At 39.9% G+C, this 21,469-nt stretch overlaps 1 protein-coding gene across 1 annotated transcript in view; it reads right to left on the reverse strand.

The window, feature by feature from the left end:
* tex264a (testis expressed 264, ER-phagy receptor a) overlaps positions 1-21,469 on the reverse strand; it is a gene marked incomplete at both ends in the record, with an annotated part of 85,299 nt that overhangs the window by 56,953 nt on the left and 6,877 nt on the right. The window contains one exon of the mRNA XM_083892006.1: positions 10,251-10,472. Coding sequence (XP_083748132.1) covers positions 10,251-10,472 — 222 coding nt within the window. The remainder of the gene's footprint in view (positions 1-10,250; positions 10,473-21,469) is intronic.

Consider the following 21,469-nt stretch of genomic DNA (forward strand, 5'->3'; position numbering starts at 1 on the left):
GACCCTTCTGTGTGGAGTTTGCATATTCCCCCACCGTGTGCATACCAATCTCTAGGTTTACTCTGGTTTCCTCCCTCAGTCCAAAAACCTTCAATTTGGTGATTAGGTCCATTAGTCACTCTAAGGGCGCTTTCACACCTAAAGTTCGATTGCTTTGGTCTGCACCAGTCAGAAAATCGGCACCGGTACCAGACTTTCCACCGGGCACGTCAGCGCCGCGGTCACCGGAGCTAATCGCTGCCACGCTAATCAAGCTCGCAAGGCAGCGCTCACGGCAGCGCTGAGGTTCCGCGCCCGGTGATAATCCAGGGTAATCCGGTATCTCATCTCATACCCATAATGCATTAAACTAGACCGTTTCGTCCCATTTGGTTTGGTTGGCTTTCACACCAGAGGAACCGTACCAAAGTAGGGCAGATAAAGCGGTCCGAGGCCACCCCTTCAGGCAGGTCTCGGACCGGTTGATTTGGTGCGCACCAAAGTACCTAGATAACATTCACACCTACGCAAACGAACCGAACCAAGGGACCAAACACGTTTGGTGCGCACCAAATGCTGATTGACCGCATATGACCCTAACCCCGCTGGGATTGACCCTCATGTGGAGGATAAAGCGATTATAGTACAGTATTCATCAGAAACAGGTTGGCCTGTTCATAATAGAATCTATCAAAAATAATTGAAAACAGTAGTGAGAGTGTTAAAAAAAACAAACCTTGGCCCAAAATCCCCTTGGATTCAACCAAGGACAAAGCTTCTGGATTTAAAAAAATGATATTAAGGCTACTACAGCACAACAGGAAAGCAGGGATATGAAATTTAGAGGAAACCCCAGTGTGTGCACGAGGCTTCACCAGCCTCAGAAAAAGAAAGGAAAAGATGAAACTGTCATCAGCGTCTTTGGTGGCTAAATATATTATTGTGCACCTAGAGCCGCCGTGTGTTTCCTTCCACCGAGCGAAGGCATATTAATTGTAAACACCAAAGATGAAGCCTTAGGCTTCTCTGGGCTGCAGTTTTCTTGTTATGTTCAGGTTATTATTTTTTTTTTTGAAGTGGGCCTTCAAGAAACGAGAACCTTGTGTTAACCAATAAAAAATGTAATGGAGGGAATGACAGCGTTAATAATGAAAGAGACTTATTTTGCACTTACAGAGACACATTACTCAACAAACTGAGAAACTCTCCCACTGCTTTCTGCAGTCCTGCATCATCCCCACACAGAAATTGCTGAAGAGAGCAGTTAAGGAAGTCAGCGCCGTGAGCCTATAGGAGAAATTAAAAATGTAGAGGGACTGAAGATCAAAGCAGGTGCTATCGTGCCCCGCCTTCCCCCCCCCCGATTTCCTTTCCGGCTGATTTAAGTTGCAGCTACCTCGCCGGGGTCAACGTAGGACTGCGCAGATAAAACTGTGCTTTTAAAAGTGTGCACCGACAATGGCGTGGTATCAGATGAAAGCTCCGACTGTGTGCTTCCAGGGTGTAAACACGACGATCAGATAACACAGATGCTGTTTACGTCGTCGCTAGAAGGTATACAATGTTTGATTTCACAGATCTCTATATAACGTGAGCTCAGGTGAGGCTTCAAACACGGCAGAGATGTGACGAAGCGTCGTCAAGTAAGTGAGTCCAGCTGGTTGAGAAGTAGAAAAAAGTTTTTCCCCAAAAAACTCAAAGTAGCCCCATAAATATTTTACAGTTAGCCGACGCTCAGGAACTCCACATGAGCCAGAGGATTCTCTGCATGACGCTAAAACGCTCCACAACTATTATCTGCATAAAAACAACCCTGAACAGGGGGGGGGGGGAGTATGTTTACCCACAACTCCTTATATGGACATCCTGGGGAAGTGTGTTTATAGGTCACATATTCAGGCTTTAAAAAATTCTGATGCGTTGTTGAGTTAAAGTCGTGACATGAAGTAGCAATACTTGTGCAGAAGTCACAAAATTAGAGTGTTTTTCTTCGCTTTTAGGTCATAAAAACGAGCCAAGTGAACTTTAAACTGTGACGTATTTCCAAAATTCACAAATTCGATCCAGTTTAAAACATTTTTAAGTACTTTTTTGCTCAGGTGTGTTTATATAGTTAGTGAAATTACTTCTTTTTTTTCATCCGATTGCCTAGGTAATGCTGAAAAAAAAAAGGATATACAACCGATTAGTTGCAAAATACACCAGACTCCATTGTTAAATATTGAGATTTTAGACATTTCTCTGGTAATTGTTGGAGATTAACCCGCATTTTTAGGGATTCTTAAGTCTTTTTAACTAATCTACAGTTTGGCTTTGTTCGGCTTCGATTCTTGTGTTGTGACGTCTCTTCCTGTGGACCCGGAACAAAAAAAATACCAGGTACTACGCTTGTGGGAACACAAAATAACCGTATATCTTCTGTATATACTGTATGTTTAAACATAGTAATGGAAACAAGCAGGCGGATTGCTCTGTGTTTTAAGGGTTAATGCATAATAAATCAACTCTACTATGACAGACTCTCAGAGTGCGTACCTCATACCTCAAGGGCTTTAAAAGCCAATATAAACAATACAACTCCACGGCTCTCACCATCAATTTTCGGTAACATATCGTCCCAAAAACAGTGCCGCATTTATATTCACACCCCCCCCAAGAAGCACCTGAGCAGAGCGAAGGCCGTTTCAGTTGTTGTTTACTTGGCAGATATAAGTGCACTTTCCCCTGGCTAACCCCCTAATCAGCCTGTTGCATGAAAAATAAATGCTGTGGACAGGCAAAACAAATTTTCTATATTTAATTCAACAAATAATAACATCACGAAGAAGACGAGGGGTGGTGTGGGGTGGGGGGGGGGAGGAGAAGAAGAGTGTCTGGTGAATAAACCATGAGCAGCACGGAGGTGAGGAATCCACACTCTGCAGTGTCAGAGCACAGAGGTGACAGAAACTCAAAAGAGTGAAAATAGACACAAGAGTTGAAAGAGATTCTCGCGCAAAAATCATCTTCACCGCAGGGTTTGAGAAGGAATAGATTAATTTATGAAATACTATTATATTTGTCTTGGTTTTGCAAATGAATTAAAAAAAAAAAAGTAGTCCAATAAAGATGCATAATTTAAAGCACGTGTGGAATTTATTTATAGGTAGACTCATACAGAACATTTTTTTGTTTTGAATAAATTTGCAAACCTTAGTGAAATCTTGTTTTTGCTTCATTATAAGAGGGCGAACTGTATTTGAGTGGGAAATAATGAGGGGGGGGGGGGACTATTAAGATAATCTTAGTTTTGCAAAGCTGCAAAATAAAATGGGCAATTTTAATATTTTAATTGCTATGGGACCTGCAAGGCCTTTGGCATGTTCCAAAAAGAAGAAGGAAAATAATTATGCTTTTTATGATATTTTGAAGCTTGATTCAGATAAATGGATGCAGAGGGGAAATCTCTGCAGGGACTGTACGGAATGTTTGAGGCAGTCCACACAAAAAAAATAATATGACTGTATTTATTCATATTTCATGATGAACAAAAGCTTGGGCCACACAGTGGACAAAGAAGGTTGCTCTACCCGGGCTTTTCTGCATGTTCTCTGTGTGTGTGCTTGGGTTTTCTCCAGTTTCTCCAGAGTCCAAGTCCAACAGAGGTTAATCGGACCCCAACAATTGCCTGTACACTACCGTTCAGAAGTTTGGGGTCACTTTTCAATGAATATAACATTAAGCTCGGACGGCTCATAGGACTCACAGTCATGATAGGGCCCTCGCTCCACACAAAGCAGAAATTTCATGTAGTTCTGTTTACATTAAAGCTTTCAAAAAGTGGAATTTGAGCTGAGGCCACAGCTTTTGACGTAACTTTAACCAATGTCTAGAACATGTGGACCGAGTTTGACGCGGCTAGCTCAAACGCGCTAGGGCAAGTGTGTTCAAATGCGTAGACTAGCCATTTAAGTTTTTCCAAAATGGCTGACTTCTGGGTGGGCAGAGCTAATGGAAGTACATTGGAAATTTGTTTGGAATCATGAGAGCAACAAGTGTACCAAGTTTGGTTAAAATGTGCGACTGAGACACGATAGAAAAAATCAAAAAAAAAAATGAATTTAACGTAATTTTGGCTGCTTTCTCTTGCATCAAAAATTCCCCCAAAAAATCCTCAAGAAACCTTGGAGTCAGCCGGACAAACTCACCAAATTTTGTGCCAATCTAATGACTTTTTTCTGACCATGACCTGACTTCTGGGGGCGCTATAGAATCCTGGGGCTACGAACTGGTTTGTGCCCTATTTCACTTTCGCGTTTTTCAGTGACCCAACCTCCGCGCCAAATTCCAAGAGTTTTATGCACGTTAACCCCCTCAAAAATGACCGCAATGTTGGAGAAAACTAATAATCTCAACAGGAACAATAGGCCGTTGGCCCTGGCACATTCATGCTCGGGCCCTAATGAATCAGAAATACACTCTATACATTGTTAATGTGGTAAACGACTATTGTAGCTGCAAACGTCTGGTTTTTAATGGAATATGTGCATAGGTGTATAGAGGCCCATTTCCAGTGTTCTAATGGTACATTGTGTTTGCTAATGGCGTTAGAAGGCTATTGGATGATTAGAAAACCCTTGTGCAATGATGTTAGCACAGCTGAAAACAGTTGTGCTGGTTCTTTGACAAAAGGGCAAAATGATTATTTGGAATAAAAATCATTATTTCTATTCTTGTCAATGTCTGGACTATATTTTCTATTCATTTTGATGAATAAAAGTGTGACTTCTAATGGAAAACAACAAAAATTGAAAAGGTGACCCTAAACTTTTGAACGCTAATGTATGTCAGGCTTGTTGCTCGTCATATGATGTGAGAAATACTTCTCTATCTATTCATTTTACAAAATGTGTGAGTGGTCTTTTATTTCTTGGATGAATGGTGTTTTTGCTTCGTTTGTCTTCCCTCGCTACGCTCATCTCATAATTTCTTTGTTCTTTCTTTGCTCTGGAAATCAGCACCACCACCACTACAGAAAAGGACACTTCCATCAGCCAGTCCTTGGACTAAACAATTTGTCAGCATAATAACCTCATATTTGTTTTCCCCTTCCATTTCTAAGCATATTCAAATCCACCCTTGTCATATTCCACTGCCCTGCTGCTTTCCAGAGTCTGCTTTTGACTGACAGAAATACAGCTGCTGTCCAAAAAATATTGAAAAGATCTCCTCTGATGTTTCCGCTGATGCAGCAAATTCATTGATTCCCTCTGACGATAAACAGCACATGAAGTTAAAACATACAGTTCTCACAACTTTAAAAGGTCTGGTGTGACTTCTGACATTCGGCTGAAAGGTTTAGTCTTGAATTAGTTTTCAGTTAGGTGTGGGTCTAAGCGTTGTGTGTCAAGAAAGCTGCAAGGAAGATGGGGGGATGTGTGTTGAACCGGAGAAGAAGTCTTCTGTGTAGCATCGCGGGAAGCCGAGACGCGTAAAACGTGTAAACTGAGAATAACCAAGCCGTTAAAAGCTGCACAGGTCAATATTTTTTACACAAGGACTGAGGTAGAAAGGGTTATCTTCTATATATGAAGGTCGCCTCAGAATTTCAAATTGGACATTTGCATTTGGTCATATAACGATAAGAGCTAAAATATAAAAGCTACCAGGGCTGCAACTAACGATTATCATAAACGATTAATCTGTTGATTATTATGGTCCATAAAATGTCCGAAAATGCTCAAAACCTGGAATTGACGATGTTCTCAGATGTCCTGTTTTTGTCCACAAGCGCACCGTGATTCAGTTCTAATGATTTCTTTGTTTATATGGCGCAAATATTCACACATAAACCGTTTTTTTAATTCTTTAGAAAACACTCAAAGCGAATAATCGACTATCAAAGTAGTTGACGATTAATTTAGTCATAATTTAGTAATCAAGTAATTTGTTAAGTTACTTTGAATCAGAATCAGAAACAGGTTCATTGCCATGTATGCTAGAATCGATACAGGGAAATTGCTGTGGTCAAATTGGTGCCAAAATACAATATAAAAAATATATAAATTACACACTATATTAACTAAATCAAACAATGAACTATAAAACAATTTAAAATACAATATTAAATTAAATACTGACAATAGCACATTAAATAGTGACAATTTTAAATTAAATAGTGACAATACTAAATTAAATAGTGACAATATTTTCAAAAGTAAATTAAATAGTGACGATATTAAATTAAATAGTGACAATATTAAATTAAATAATGACAATAATACAATATTAAATTAAATAATGACAATAATACAATATTAAATTGAATGGTGACAATATTAAATTAAATAGTGACAATATTACAATATAAAATTAATTTGTGAAAATATTAAATTAAATAGCAACAACATTACATTAAATAGTGACAATATCACAATATTAAATTAAATAATGGCAATATTAAATTAAATAGTGACACTATTAAATTAAATAGTGACATATTAAATTAAATATTGATAATATTAAATTATTAGTGACAATATTAAATTAAATAGCAACAATATTACATTAAATAGTGACAATATCACAATATTAAATTAAATAGTGACACTATTAAATTAAATAGTGACAATATTAAATTAATTAGTGACAATATTAAATTAAATAGCAACAATATTACATTAAATAGTGACAATATCACAATATTTAATTAAATAATGGCAATATTAAATTAAATAATGACACTATTAAATTAAATTAAATTAAATTAAATTAAATTAAATAGTGACACTATTAAATTAAATAGTGACAAAATTTTAATTAAATAGTGACAATATTAAATTAAATAGTGATCACATGAGTGATCATGAAGCTATTAGAAGCACTACATGACCATGTTAATCAATCTCTGGTGATACAGAACGTTCCGTTTTGGTTTAACTGTGTATAGTTCAGATAAATCCTCAGCAGATGCGACGTCACACCCGTGTCTCCCTCCCTTCAAACTCCTTCATACTACAGAAACCTACTCAATTAATCATCCACGCAGTATACTGCATATTATGCACATACCATCCTCTCCAAACCCACACTCCATTATTCATGAGCTTGGCTGTGGCTGCTATATACTGTACATAGTGCACTCACTACCACACTACTCAAACTGGATGTTAGTGTGCGATTAGCATCTGTGCTGCACAAGCACACACCTCCTAACAACCTGTCACAACAGTCAGGTGGACTGATCGATTGTGTCATGTTGTCTCTGCCTCCAGACGAAGTGTCAGGTCGAAGAAGAAGAATAAGAAGAAGAAGAAAGTGAGGTCTTCTTTTTAGGGTGACATTCGCTGGCTTGACAGACAGATCTGCTGCCTCACACACTGTGAGGACCGTCCGCGATGATGTAACAGGACCACAGAGCTCTACACAGGGAATACGACGACGTACTGAAACATGGACGGATGCTATTCCCTGTGCCATTTAGTCTGTGTCAGTGCACACGTTAAAGAGTCTACCCTTCGCTCTGATGCAGAAAGAAGATGCTGCAAAACGATGACAAACAGTGGTTCTTGTGGGGGGGGGGGGGGTTTTCAATATGTAGATAACAGACGAATAAAAGCAATACAACATCAACATATAGAAGGAGGGAAAAGGTATTACAATTGTGCATAATGAAGTATCCTAGTGGTACAACGGTTATGGTTGCTTTTGTGATTTCTTACTCAGCATCTTAAAGCAAATGAAGGGGCAGTTTCTGTTTTACCATTAGAGATTACATTGCAGCCACACAACAACAACAATAACAACAAATCCTACTGTTCGTGTTTGTGCGAGGTGTGCAAGCATTATGTCATCTGTGTGCAGGGATAAACTCTGAAGACATCTGGGGTACATATAGTGTTGCATTTTTTGGGACAAATTAACATTTTATAAAGTCAAAATGTACACTACCGTTCAAAAGTTTGTAGAAATGTCCTTATTTTTGAGGGAAAAGCACCTTTTTTGTCAATGATTATAACATTAAATTAATCAGAAATACACTAACTATACATTGTTAATGTGGTAAATGACTATTCTAGCTGCTAACGTCTGTTTTTTAATAGAATATGTACATAGGTGTATAGAGGCCCATTTCCAGTGTTCTAATGGTACATTTTGTTTTGCTAATGGCGTTAGAAGGCTATTGGATGATTAAAAAACCCTTGAAAACCCTTGTGCAATGAATGTTAGCACAGCTAAAAACAGTTTTAATGGAAGTCACAACAAAAATTGTATAGGTCGTTCTGCACAGTGCAGCACAGAGTTCTACACAAACTTCTGAGGCTGGAAGCTGGAACACACATTTTATTTTATTACATTTTATATAAGACGGCAATAATGATGGCTTTTCGAAACGCTAACTGCTGTTAGCTGCTGTTAGCCTCAGTGACACTGACGAAGTTTCCTGTGTCTCATTTGCATATTTAAAGAGACAGGCACTCAAAAGCGAGCGTTCTGAACAGCGCTGTTTTGTACAGGGTGATTGAACTGCTGTGGTGCTTCATCCTTAAGGTATTTTTGACCAAAGCATGTCACAGACATGTTCATTAGGACACCAGGGAACTAGGTTAACTTGGAAAAATAGGGTCTTATACAGGGGTTCTCAAAGTTTTGATACCTGAGGGCCAATTTAGGAACCCAACATTGGACTGAGGGCCGCCAAAGAAAAAAAAAACAGAACGAAATCCAATTTGTAATAATTTTAATGACCAGATTGCAGTTCTACAGTTTAGCGTTAACTAATATAAGCCTTAATATAATGTTATTTAAAGGTGCCATATGTAAGAATGTGGCCAAAAACGGTTACTACATTCAAATTCAAAATACCGAGGTCTTTTAGGTTTCGTTTTCTGACGTAACTGGCAACCCGTGGTTGCTCGGCAGCTGAGACTCTACTGACTTTTGAATGCAAAATAATTTGTCTGTACTGTTGTTGTTGGTGAGTTCAGTTTGTTATATAAACATTATTCCTGAGTCTCTGTGACATATTAGGAGGATTTTATGGCCAGTTGATTTAGATTTATTACATAATGCGCCTTTAAGCATTAATATAATAACGCTTTATAATTTAGTGGGTAATTACCCAGTATTTTGGCCATTGTTCTTACCCTCTAGTTACAGGTTAATACCAATTAACACATTTCTGTTACAATATATTTACTAGCTACCTGCTTATTACCAGCTTATAACCCAATAATACAATAAAATTCACCATAGAAACCATGTAAATAGCCAGTATTTTTGTTTACACTTATTGGTCTGTATCCAGTAATGTCCAATAAACATTTAACAAGCTTAGTAGCTCCTGGATTAAAACTATCAACTGTAATTCATTGCGGGGCCGCCAGAAATGTTTCTGCGGGCCGCCATTGGCCCCCGGTCCGCACTTTGAGAACCAATGGTCTAATATGTCTACTTTAAGCTTCTAAATAAGGCCAGGGTAAAAAAGTAAACTTTCAAAAAGTAAAAAAACAGCTGAGACTTTTCTTAAAAAGTCAGCTTTTTGACACATCTATACCACAAATCATGGTTGTGATACGCTGAGCCGTATCTGTTGAATATGCCACTGGCTGGGTACTTGCCTTTCCTCAAAATAACACAACCACACATGAAGGAATCAGCACAGGAGAGCACTCCGCCCACAGCATAATAATAGCACATTCACACCAGCCTTTTACATGCTGATCACTGACCAGATATGTGCCGCCAACTCATGAAGAAGACTCACTGCAGCTCACTGATGAAATACTAAAAGGTTCCCGGGAATTAGAGAGCAACACCACGGCCCTTATCTCCCGCTCTCATTAATACCAGAGAAAAGTTTCAGGTGAAAGTGAGAACATGCGGCACTTTTTCTAAAGTAGGAAGTGGATTCCGTTTTTAGCTCCTGTGCTAAAAAAAGGAGGGAGGCTTTCGATAAACAGATGGACAACTACACAGATGTGCATACACTCACACACACAAAGAAGTGCATGTGGGGCATTATTCATGCTCTGGGATGTCCCTAAATGAATCCCTGTGTGTAAATGTCACTTGTAAATGTCAATAGCTTTTTTGGAGGCCTGTCCTGAGGACATGGAGAGCGGCATATGGGCTGCGGGAATCGTAGCATACCTACATACTTCCCGACGACGTCATCTATTCTTAATCGTCTTTAAAGACCGCATCTGTGACGGCATAAGACAGAATCTTACAGTTTGTGTTGGAGAAGTGGATTAAACTATTCATTTCCAAGAAAAGAACCAGGACCATACCTCAATATAAGAACCAAGCCTCGGGTAGACTCTGTACGGCGCCAGGATGTGGGACAGAGGCGTCGTGCAGGGGAAGGTGGTGGTCACAGCGTGGCTCACCTCCGGCAGAGAAAACACCTTGAAGCCAAACTCCTCGTACATCTTCTGCAGCTCTTCGTCGGGCTTCTCCTCGCCCTCGCACAGGACGCTGCCCACCAGGTAACGGCATTTCTCTGGTGGCCTCTGAGAAGACGAAGAGAGAAAGACTAATGGATGGATGTACAAGACCATCACGGCTGCTATTGAAAGAAATAACTTTGTTTTGATTAGATTCTTTCATATTGTACTGAAAATAAATGACAAAATAAATACAAACAGACAACAAAATCGCTCAGAGCTGCTCATGAATAAATGAGTCAATAATTCAGGTCTAAGTTATAACCGTCTGTGTCACGTTTGAGGTTAACGCTGTGTCAGCAAAAAAGGGCTGTACATGTGTAGAAGTTTAAAAATAGCATCAATTTGATTTAAATCCCTGCAGACGTTGCACCTTCAGAGTCACAGAGGACAGAAGACAGGAGGCTGTCAGCTGTGGTAAACATCCCATGATTAAAGATGTCCAACAACAGCCAGGTCACTTTCTGTCCTGTGTGTGCTCATTGAAATTATATTTAAAAAACTTTATTACAATAAACTTTACAGCATAGAAAGATTATCAAAAAATGTCACAAATAACAGGGTTGTTAAACTACTTTATTATAGCAGTATAATAACAGGGCTATTACACTACTACTTCTTTATTATAGCAGTATAAGTAGTATAATAATAGGGTTATTATACTACTTTATTATAGCAGTATAATAACAGGGCTATTATACCACTACTTCATTATAGAAGTATAATAACAGGGCTATTATACTACTACTACTTATCGTTATAGTAGTATAATAACAGGGGATAATAAAAGGATTATTATACTACTACAATAAAGTAGTATAACAATATTATAGCATAGTAGTATAAGTAGTAACATTACTATAAGTAGTAAAAGGGTTATTATACTATAACTATATAACTATAATAAAGTATATCATAATAAAGTAGAATAATAACACGGTTATTATACTACTTTATTATAGTAGTATAATAACAGGGTTATTATATTACTACAATAAAGCAGTATAATAATTAAAGTAGTATAATTACAGGGTTATTATACTACTACCTTATTATACTAGTATAAGTAGTATAATAACAGGATTATTATACTACTATAATAAAGTAGTATAATAATATTATAGTATAGTAGTATAAGTAGTAAAATGACAGGGTATAATAACAGGGTTATTATACTAATACTATTTTATTATAGTAGTATAAGTTGTATAATAACAGTTTTTATACTACTTAGTAGTAGTAGTATAAACACCCTGTTATTTGTGACATTTTTGCTAATATATCTGTGCTGTAAAGTCTTAATAACCCTGTTATTATACTACAATAATAAAGTAGTATAACAGTATACTACTAAAGTGGTATACTTTAAAGTTTTTATATGTGCTTTAATAATCATCAAGTGTCTTTTCATGTCTTGTAATCGTCCGCATATCTGTATGCAGATGTGAGACTGACAGAATCACAACAACGGTGCGTGTTGTCACAAACAAGAAGAAGAAGAAGAAGAAGAAGATTATCCCACTCAGATCCGTTTGCTGACAGTTTATCAGGGAGAGCCTCAGATGGTGAGTGGGAACTGTTGTTAAAAGACCATAAAAGCTTTCTGTGTGCTCGCTGCCAACCCACTAAAAAAAAAAACACACTTGTGCCCATAATTCTCTGGAGCTTGCCACAGTATTTTACTTGTCCTAAACTTAAGTGTTTCATAACTTCTCAGGTGTAACAAAAGGTCAAATAACTTGTAGCAGTTTAAGGAACCATTGTTGGTCTAAAGGACGGGGATAATGAAGTTAAAAAGTTTGCGTTACAGTCAGTAAACGAACAGACTGGTATGTTTCTTTTGAGGCCGGCTGCTGCGTTTCTCAGTGTGACACCACAGGTCTGTGGAGCTCTGGCACTGAAGGGGCACAGATGGGAGCCAGCAACACTCATCCTCATGTCCCTGGCATGCACTCATAATTATTGCATGTAAATGCCACAAGCCTCTCTTCAGATTTCTCACATGCGGGGTGTTTTTTTATTTTATTTTGTTTTATTTAAATTTTTTTGTTCGCTGCATTATGCACAGCGACAACGCTGATTCTTGCTTTGTTTCACAGAGCAGCTTCTGTGCCATAATTCAGTGATGTTGGCTGCTGCTGCTGAGTTAATCTACTTGATCATTCCACCCCTAACTCTCCACGTCTCTTATTGTCTGCATCATGTGGGTAATAACAATAATAATAATAATAATTGATGATGACTGACAGTTGGCAGTTTATCATGAGCAGATAATCTTAACTGTCACCTGACGGACAGACGCTTCCGTGTTGTTAAACGGTGAGCCAGGGAAACGCAGATGATGACTCGCCTTCTGGACGGACATTCATACGACTCGGCGTGAGATACAGCGCAGCAATGAATCATCACAGACACACACAAAGTAAAAACACAAGCACTTAAGGGTTAGAGTTGATGTCCCTAAGTGACACAAACCGACCAAATGAGGCAGCAGCCGCAGCAGAGACAGCAGCTTTGTGTCCCCTCAAGACAAAAACTGCATATATTTTTTATCCATTTTGAGTGGAAGCATACCCAGCAGGTAAACGCAGGCTAACGCCGAGATAAAGTGGCATATGTATTCTTAAGATGTCGCGGGTGAAGATTTTATTCAGTGAGCCTTTTGTTAAAGTAGACATATTATACCCCGTTTCTCCAGGTTAGCCTAGCTCCCTTGTGTCTGTGACATGCTTTGGTCAAAAATACCTTAAGGATGAAGCACCACAGCAGTTCAATCACGCTGAACAAAACAGCCCTGTTCAGAACGCTCACTTTTGAGTGCCTGTCTCTTTAAATATGCAAATGAGACACAGGAAACTACGTCGGCGTCACTGAGGCTAACGGCAGCTAGCATTTGGAAAAGCCATCATTATATATGCTGTCATCATATATATAATGTAAATCCTCTGAGGCTGGAAGTTTGTGTAGAACTCTGTGCTGCACTGTGCAGCCAAGAATAGAACACTTTGCTGATTTCCGCACTTTCGGATACTATTGCCCTAGTCCGCACTCTCGCGGGACAAAGCGGAGCTCGGCGAGACAACAATACCAGGAATTTCTCATTGTGACGTAGCAATGAGTGCGGAAGTCAACATGGCGTGTTTTATCTCCTGTACTTAGACCGAGGCGGACCACAAAAACATGACATAGTCGTCTTTTTTCACACTTTGCCTACTCATAGGGCCTCCAGAGTAACAAAAATAAGTATTAAAATTATAAAAAAGTTGATTTTGCATCATATGTCTCCTTTAAGTGGCTAAATAATAGGGCATCTTTAGGGCGCCCGGACGCCTAGCTAGCTAAAACCCCGTTAGAAAGGGCTTCTACTACTAATTCTCACACACTAGACCTTAAAGTCTTTAAGTTTGCCTCATAATAATAGTACTAAACAGTTCAGTTCAGCCAGCGTTATCCTCTTTAGGTGTCAAATGCTCCCGCTCGACTAATTTAGCGCCACATTTTGTTGATTGGTCGCTATAAAAAGGGGCATTGTGTGTCGATCCTCCATCGTGACGGCCGTGAACTTGTGCTGCTCTAATTACGATCCTGGCCTCAAGCTAATGTAAGGGAAAGTGTTTATCCAACCCACACCCAACATTTCAGAAATAACCAGCTGTAAATGGGTCCGGCTAAATGGTGTGAGCCAATATCACCACGTATTTAACCATATGCACATAAAGAATACGACAGAATTGAACGAATAGGGAACAGGGATCAGTTTTGAACGTACGCTTGGGCTTATGTGTTGAAAACTGTTCCCACAGTGAAAAGCAGATGATGTCCTCGCCTGGCAGGACAAATTCACACTGACAGGACTCGCAGACAAATGGAGGACAAACAACACACAAGAGGAGAGGGGAAACAAACACAGGGGAAGGTGGGTACTGTAGCCGCACAACTCCTAATAGAAAGATGAGTAAATGAAGAAAGTAAATCGTCATTACGTGTCCACTAATAAAGAATTACCCCCGTCACTCGCCGCCGTTTTATTGTCGCAGAGCCCTCGTCCATCAAAAATGTAGGCCCTTGTAGCCTCAAGCAAAAGAATTGCTTTTGAAATTACTTTTTCCTCCCAACAGGTCCCAGGAGACTGGGCTATAGGGGGAAACGGGTGGAGATGGGAATGACAGCATTTGTGGTGAGGAAAAAATCCATTCCGGCTTCCGATGAGCTCGACCAAAGTCGGCTTTTCTTTAGATTTAATTCGCCTTCTTTAGAGCGATATAGGTTTATTGCATCGGTGACCAGCAGAGACAGAGATGTTCCGATGAAATCGTGATGCTAGCTTTAAAGCTCACATATAACGGAAGTTCCAATTAACGCTGTTTTTTGCTGTGTATCTGCGCTATTACCTTGTTTATGAAGCCCTAAAGATGGTATAATAAACAGTTCAGCCAGTGCTGAAAACGCTGGGTTTTATTGTATTCTCGGTGGAAAAGTAGGAGTTTATTTTATCTTTGACTTAAGCAGGTGTAGATTTTAGTCACTGAAGCTTTTTTTAAGTGACTGATACAACCACACTTAAATAAAAACCTGAACTGTCCCCGTGACAGAAAAGTCTGAGGTGCCCTCTGAAAAAGCCTGGAATCGTGACGTAAGGATCCCATCTCCTGAACAGCAGATCCTGCTGCTCCGGGCACTAGTTCAGGCACATCCGGTTGCGTACATTGAATCGCAGAAGAAGAAGAACGTCCGTTGTGGAGGCGTTTCACTTGCGAGGGGGAGTCGTGGGAAGCCATTTTTAAACACTGTTAAAACAATGTTTTGATAATGAGTAGCAGTGCATCCACCACTCCAGAAGGGGGAGCTGCGCTTCTGAGACCTGACGTGCTAATTACGTCACTTCCAGGTACCTGGCCAATCACAAGACAGTTGGAAAATCGCTCGCTGGTCTTCTGTGGTTGAGATTTCGATCTGAAACAGCGCTGCTGACGAGAGCTTCAGTGAGGAGAGATTTTGATCGGCTCGTTTGCAGCAACTAGGAGGTTTTTGACCATAAAAACAAGTTAATGTATATAAGTAGACCTCCATAACTCACATATATGTGCGATAGGAGCTTTAAAGTGCATTTAGGGCACATTGCAAGTTACTGTAAACATTGCTTTTTCCAAGGTGGTATATATTTCATCCGTGTCGAGTCTTCCCATTATCAGACACTCTCTGCTTCTCACGTGGACCAATCAAAAGGCACAGTCAGCTTTCCTCAGCTACCTGTGAGGAGCAGAATCTCACGCTGTCTTTCAAAACACCTCAGATTTGGCAGCCAACAGCGGACTGAGAGACTGAGTGAGTGAGTGGTGGTGGGGCCCAGTTTCAAAGGCATCAGAGAGTTTCTACCTTGCGGAAAAAAGCACAAAACAACTGTTGCGGGCGGCGAATGAGAAGAAGTCAAGTACATGGAGCGGTGTGTGTTCCCCTCTCTCTTTCTAATTGCCTGTCGTCTCTGGCGTGTTATCTGGAGGGAAACTGAGATGAGATTTTCTGTCGACTCTGCTGTTTGTTCTTGCTACTGTGTGGGATTTGAATGATAGCTACAGAGCGCTGAATGATATCATTAGTGAACTACTGGTTTGGCTAACACACACACACACACACACACATACACACATACACTCCAGAGAGAGAAGATACTGAGTCAAGATTGTGGGAGGACAGTTGTTGTGCCCTTTGTGTGTGTGAGTGGTTATTGTTGCGTCTTATCAAAGCTCACTGGTGTTGACAGGAAATAGCCATGTACAGAAGCCTTGTCAACAAGTTGTTTATGGGGGGAAGGGGGGAAAGGGCGATTCGTAGCCAAGCCCTGCACAAAAAGGCAGCATTGATAGATAAGTTATTTAAATAATCATGTTTTGGTATCACAGTCCAGTACGGACCAAGAGGCAACCACTCCTGCTGCCTAGAGATTCTCAGTGGGAGCATAATTATATATATAAAAGAGACATCGTGCGCTGTTGAAGAGGACCTGAAACTACTGATTTAGACCATCAACTGCTCAGGAAATATGTTTACTGACGTTATAAATCAAGTGGGAGTTCAGCGGCTCGTTTTCTCAGACTTTTCCACTTCAACATGTAATCAGCATTGTCGCCTCTAGTGACCGTTGCTTTTATTTTTAAGTCTGCATCGCCGTCCTTTGGGAGAACGGAAGGACTACTTTATACTCCACTTTATACGATCTGTGTGATCTTTTTTTTTTTGCACTGTTTTCTTTCTTTTTTTGTGGTTTTCTTTTCTGAATTATTATTATGAAGGTTTTGTATGATTCCTGTAGAGTTTATTATTCTTGTTTTTATCGTAATTTCCCAATCTCTAGAAGTGTGATTTTTTTTTTTTTTTTTTTTACTGTATGTATGGGAGTGGAAGGACATTTCCCTTCATTGTTGTGCTGCAATATCATTATCTCCAGGACAGAAATGCAGTGCACTCTTTATGCTAATGATGACGATCACCAGTGTTTGCTTACTGTGCAAAACGCTCTACTGTGTAAGTTGTCGCAGCCTGAAGTCCGTTTGTTTCACCAGTGTGTGATCGTTCTTCAAGTCAAACTACAGACAATGCAAACAGGCTGTTAGCTTATAATAATATTGATTATTGCATGGCATTGATCACCTATAACCCTAACATGTCCATCCATCCATCTTCTAGCGCTTTATCCTCCACATGAACGTTGCAGGGAGGGGGGTTTTTCCCTGTTTTCCCCGATAACTTCGCTGAATGTGATCAACATTCGCCGATTCGAGCAGTCGCTTAGCAGCCGGCATGTTTGTTTTTTTCGGATGAAATCGCATTACAGTCGCATCTTGCATTAAATTGGTCGATTTTCCGTGACGCGGTGTGGACGGGCGTCGTTATTGGTGGAACATCTGACGTCTCCGTGACCTTTTTCGTGGGAAGAAAGTGCAGGTAAGCTAGGAGTATTTCTGAGTGTTTTGGCTTCTTTGGTGGCAATAACTGTTGGTGAACAGGGGGGAAAAACAACAACAACAAAAAATGTTGACACGATGCAACCGGAGAGAACTTTAGTTCGAAAGGGGGTAGGCACATGACAAATCTGAAGAAAATGTCAAAACGGAGATCAAAATGTGTATGGTTCCTTTTAGAGCTGAAACAATTAATCGCTCATTAATCAATTACTAAATGAATCCTAAACTATTTTGATAATCGATTAATCGGTTTGAAGCTTTTTGAAGATTTTCTGAAAGCTTCTCAAATGTGCATATTTTCTTTGCTCCACATAACATAAGAAATCATTCAAACGGAATCATTTTGGTTTGTGGACAAAAACAAGACATTTGAGAAAATCGTCATTTCCAGGTTTGACAAACACTGATCAACCTTGTTTTTTTTTAGCATTTTCTGACATTTTATGGACCAAACGATTAATCGAGAAAATAATCTTTAGTTGCAACCATGAGATGATACCATCATGGTATCGGGGTGGCACATTATGTATATGGCCGATTGCACAAGGGTCCTTCACTCCACTGCAGTCAACAAAATGGACAAAATGTGTGGATTCGTATTCCCCTCTGAACTCCGTGCCGTCTTTTACATCAGCGACTGCAGAACAAGCAGCTAATGCTAATGCAGCATTCATAAAGAACACACAGCAAGTTGAATTTACACTGAACAATACACTCCACTGCCTTTGCAGGAGAGCTCTCCCTCTCTCTCTATCTATCATCATCTACATTTTACATCTGGAACACTGACAGGTGTCCATTTCCATTAAAAGAAAAGCAAACTTGCGAACTTGACACATGGGAAGAAACAGAAGAACAGAAGACTACGGGTTAAGCAATCTCTCTCTACGAGAGCTTTTTTTTTTTTTTCTTTCCCCCTCACTGAGTCAGAGTGATTGCCTTCCTCGGCTGATGGAAAGCCATCCACCCACTAAAGTCGCCAGGCAGGAAACTGAAACTAATAGCGCTGCTGCACAGCATCAGCAATCACAGGTGTGCAGGAGTTGCAGTTAAAACAAGCCGGGGGTCTTACTTAAACACTGACTGAAGTGTAAAAGTCATTATTCGCACTGCAAAATGCAAGTATGGCGTCCTTTGGCATCCAAACCCCGTTTACACATCCTTTAACGGCGACGGGGCACGGGGCCCCTACGACCCCTTGAGGCAGGAGCCAGGTCCTTCTTTCTGAGTCTCGTTCACCAGCAACAGCAGCAGCAGCAGCAGCTCGATTCCTTGAGGCGAGCGCTCAGACTTAGCTGGTAATTACACACGGCATCCTGGGAGTTCTGGCATGTATAATTACTGCCGAGGATGAGCAGCCTGGCTGGAGGCAGAACACACGTTTTTTTTTTGTTTTGTTCCCCCACCTCTCTCTCTGCCACAGTTGTGCGGGGCTGGGTTCACCACGCCTCGGCCAGCTGGACTGGAGCGTGGCGCTGGTCCAGCCAGATGACAGAGCGCGGCTATAATCTCCTCTAATAGGAGATATGAATGAATTCCTCCCTCCTTCTACCTCCTAGTTCCTCCTTCGATAAATATTTAGATCTTCCTCCGCCCCCCCCACCTCCTCCTCGGCAGCCGCTAAGCCGCGCTGATAAATATTCAGCGCCGTAATCCAATATCCCGCGCATCATAACACACGCAAAAAAAAAAAGCCAATACGCGTCACATGATTGATGGCGCGAAGGGTTCCGAGACATTCGTCACCGCCTCGTTCCCGCTGACAAATTGCAGCTCGCAGAGTAAACGGCGTAGAGTTTGTGGAAACAAATCTGAACCTGGCAGCCTGGAATTACACTTTACAGAAGCGTTATGGATTTAGAAGAAAACGCCGTTTTTGTCCAAAATGTCAGTGTCGTTATCTATATATTAGTCAGGTTCAAAATGTGTGCGTAGATCATGTAACTCATGTAACTTGATTACTTTGAGTCATTTCTGGTACCAAAACAAAAAAGCTTCAAAATGCTCCAGATAATTGTTTAACATTTAAGTTTCGCATGGCGTGTTTCCATGACGACTGACGGGAAAAAAATGCGTGTGACGTCATGTTTTACGTGACTCCCCGATTGTTAAAATGAGTCTCTAAAGTAACGCTAAACTTTAAAAACAGAGGCACACATACGCAGTATGTACACAGGTACGCTGGTTATTTGTAGCGCTGCTCTTTTCGTTTAATAATAAACAGACCGCTCCAGTTTTGACTGTAGGCGCGCTAATGGTGCTAAAGGAGCTAACGGAGCAAACTGATAAGCGGTGCCTGGACTTAAAATGAGTCTCTAAAATAAGGCTTAACTTTAAAAACAGAGGCACATATACGCAGTACACAGGTAGCTGGTTATTTGTAGCGGAGCTCTTTTCGTTTAATAATAAACAGACGACGCTCCAGTTCGACTGTAGGTGGCGCTAACGGGCACTAAAGGAGCTTACGGAGCAAACTGGTAAACGGTGCCTGGACTTAAAATGAGTCTCTAAAGTAACGCTAAACTTTAAAAACAGAGGCACACATACACAGCGCACAAGTACGCTGGTTATTTGTAGTGCTGCTCTTTTCGTTTAATAACAAACAGACCGCTCCAGCTCGACTGTAGGCACGCTAACAGGCGCTAAAGGAGCTAACTGGTAAACGGTCCCTGGACTCGGTGCTGTAAACATGACGTCACGGCCGTCTTTTTCCTGGTCAGTTGTCATGGATACGCACCATGCGTTACTGTGCGTTAACGTTCACACCGTCAATGACGCTACAATGTTGTTAACGCGTTAGCGTGCCCAGCACTTTTATTATTATTACCTTTAACTTTGTCTAACGTTTACGGATTTAGCATAAAACACTGATTCTGTCTCGATTTCTATTTTGTAGCATGTCACTCAGTGTTGAAACATCCATAAGCGTTAGCGGTGATTTAGCCACTACTGATATTGACTTGCACACCTGTGGGACTATCGTCTTCAGACTATTACCATATTTCCTGCTCGTTTTTTTTATATCCACCTTTAAAAAAGAAGCAACTCCTTGCCAGGATCCCCCTCTTTCATGTTGTCGCCACTGTCAACAGACAGGACAGGCGACACTAAAATGCTAATAAATGTGACTGGCAGTGTGGCAACGCCGCCGCGCTCTGATCTAAAAAAAAATTCCCAACTGATGAATTGAACACTGCGAGGCTCTCGAGTCAGAGTCAGAGTCGGAGTCAGACCCTCCTGCCAATTTATATATCGCCTCATCTCTCACTGCCACTCCCATACACGTCTGCACATGACATTTAATTTTCTCCTGCTTGTAATGGAGGGAGGAGAACGTGAGTGAGACTCGCCACACAAGCTACAACAAAGTGGGTAAAATTCACCGGGCCTCTTCGCTGGACTCGGCGTCAGATTTGAGCACAATTATCACGTCGTATCAGTGTCGTTCTCTAACAAGCGGTTATAATTCACAAGGTGATATATAAAAGCTTGAGACAAATATATACATATATGTGTCTATATTTACACATATACATATATATATAGACATATACATACATATGTACACATATGTACACATATACATATGTACATATATACATATATAGATGTATATATATATACATACATATATACACATATAAATATATATATATACATATATATAGATGTATATATATACATACACATACAATTATACAGATATATATATAGATGTATACATATACATATATACACATATAAATATATATATACACACTTACATATGTACACATATGTACACATATACATATATAGATGTACATATACATACACATACGTATATACATATATAGATGTATATATATACATACATATATACACATACATATATAGATGTATATATATATACATACACATACATATATGCATATATAGATGTATACATATACATATACATACATATACATATATACACATATAAATATATATATACATACATGTGTGTGTATATACTTTGTCTAGTGCTTTTCCATTAATTTAATTTCTCTGGCTAAACTCATTTGTTGATTTATTCATATCAACGATTGCCATTCGACTCCACCACAGTGCATTCCATCC

Source organism: Microchirus variegatus (genome assembly GCF_963457635.1).
Source record: "Microchirus variegatus genome assembly, chromosome: 7".
NCBI lineage: Eukaryota > Metazoa > Chordata > Actinopteri > Pleuronectiformes > Soleidae > Microchirus > Microchirus variegatus.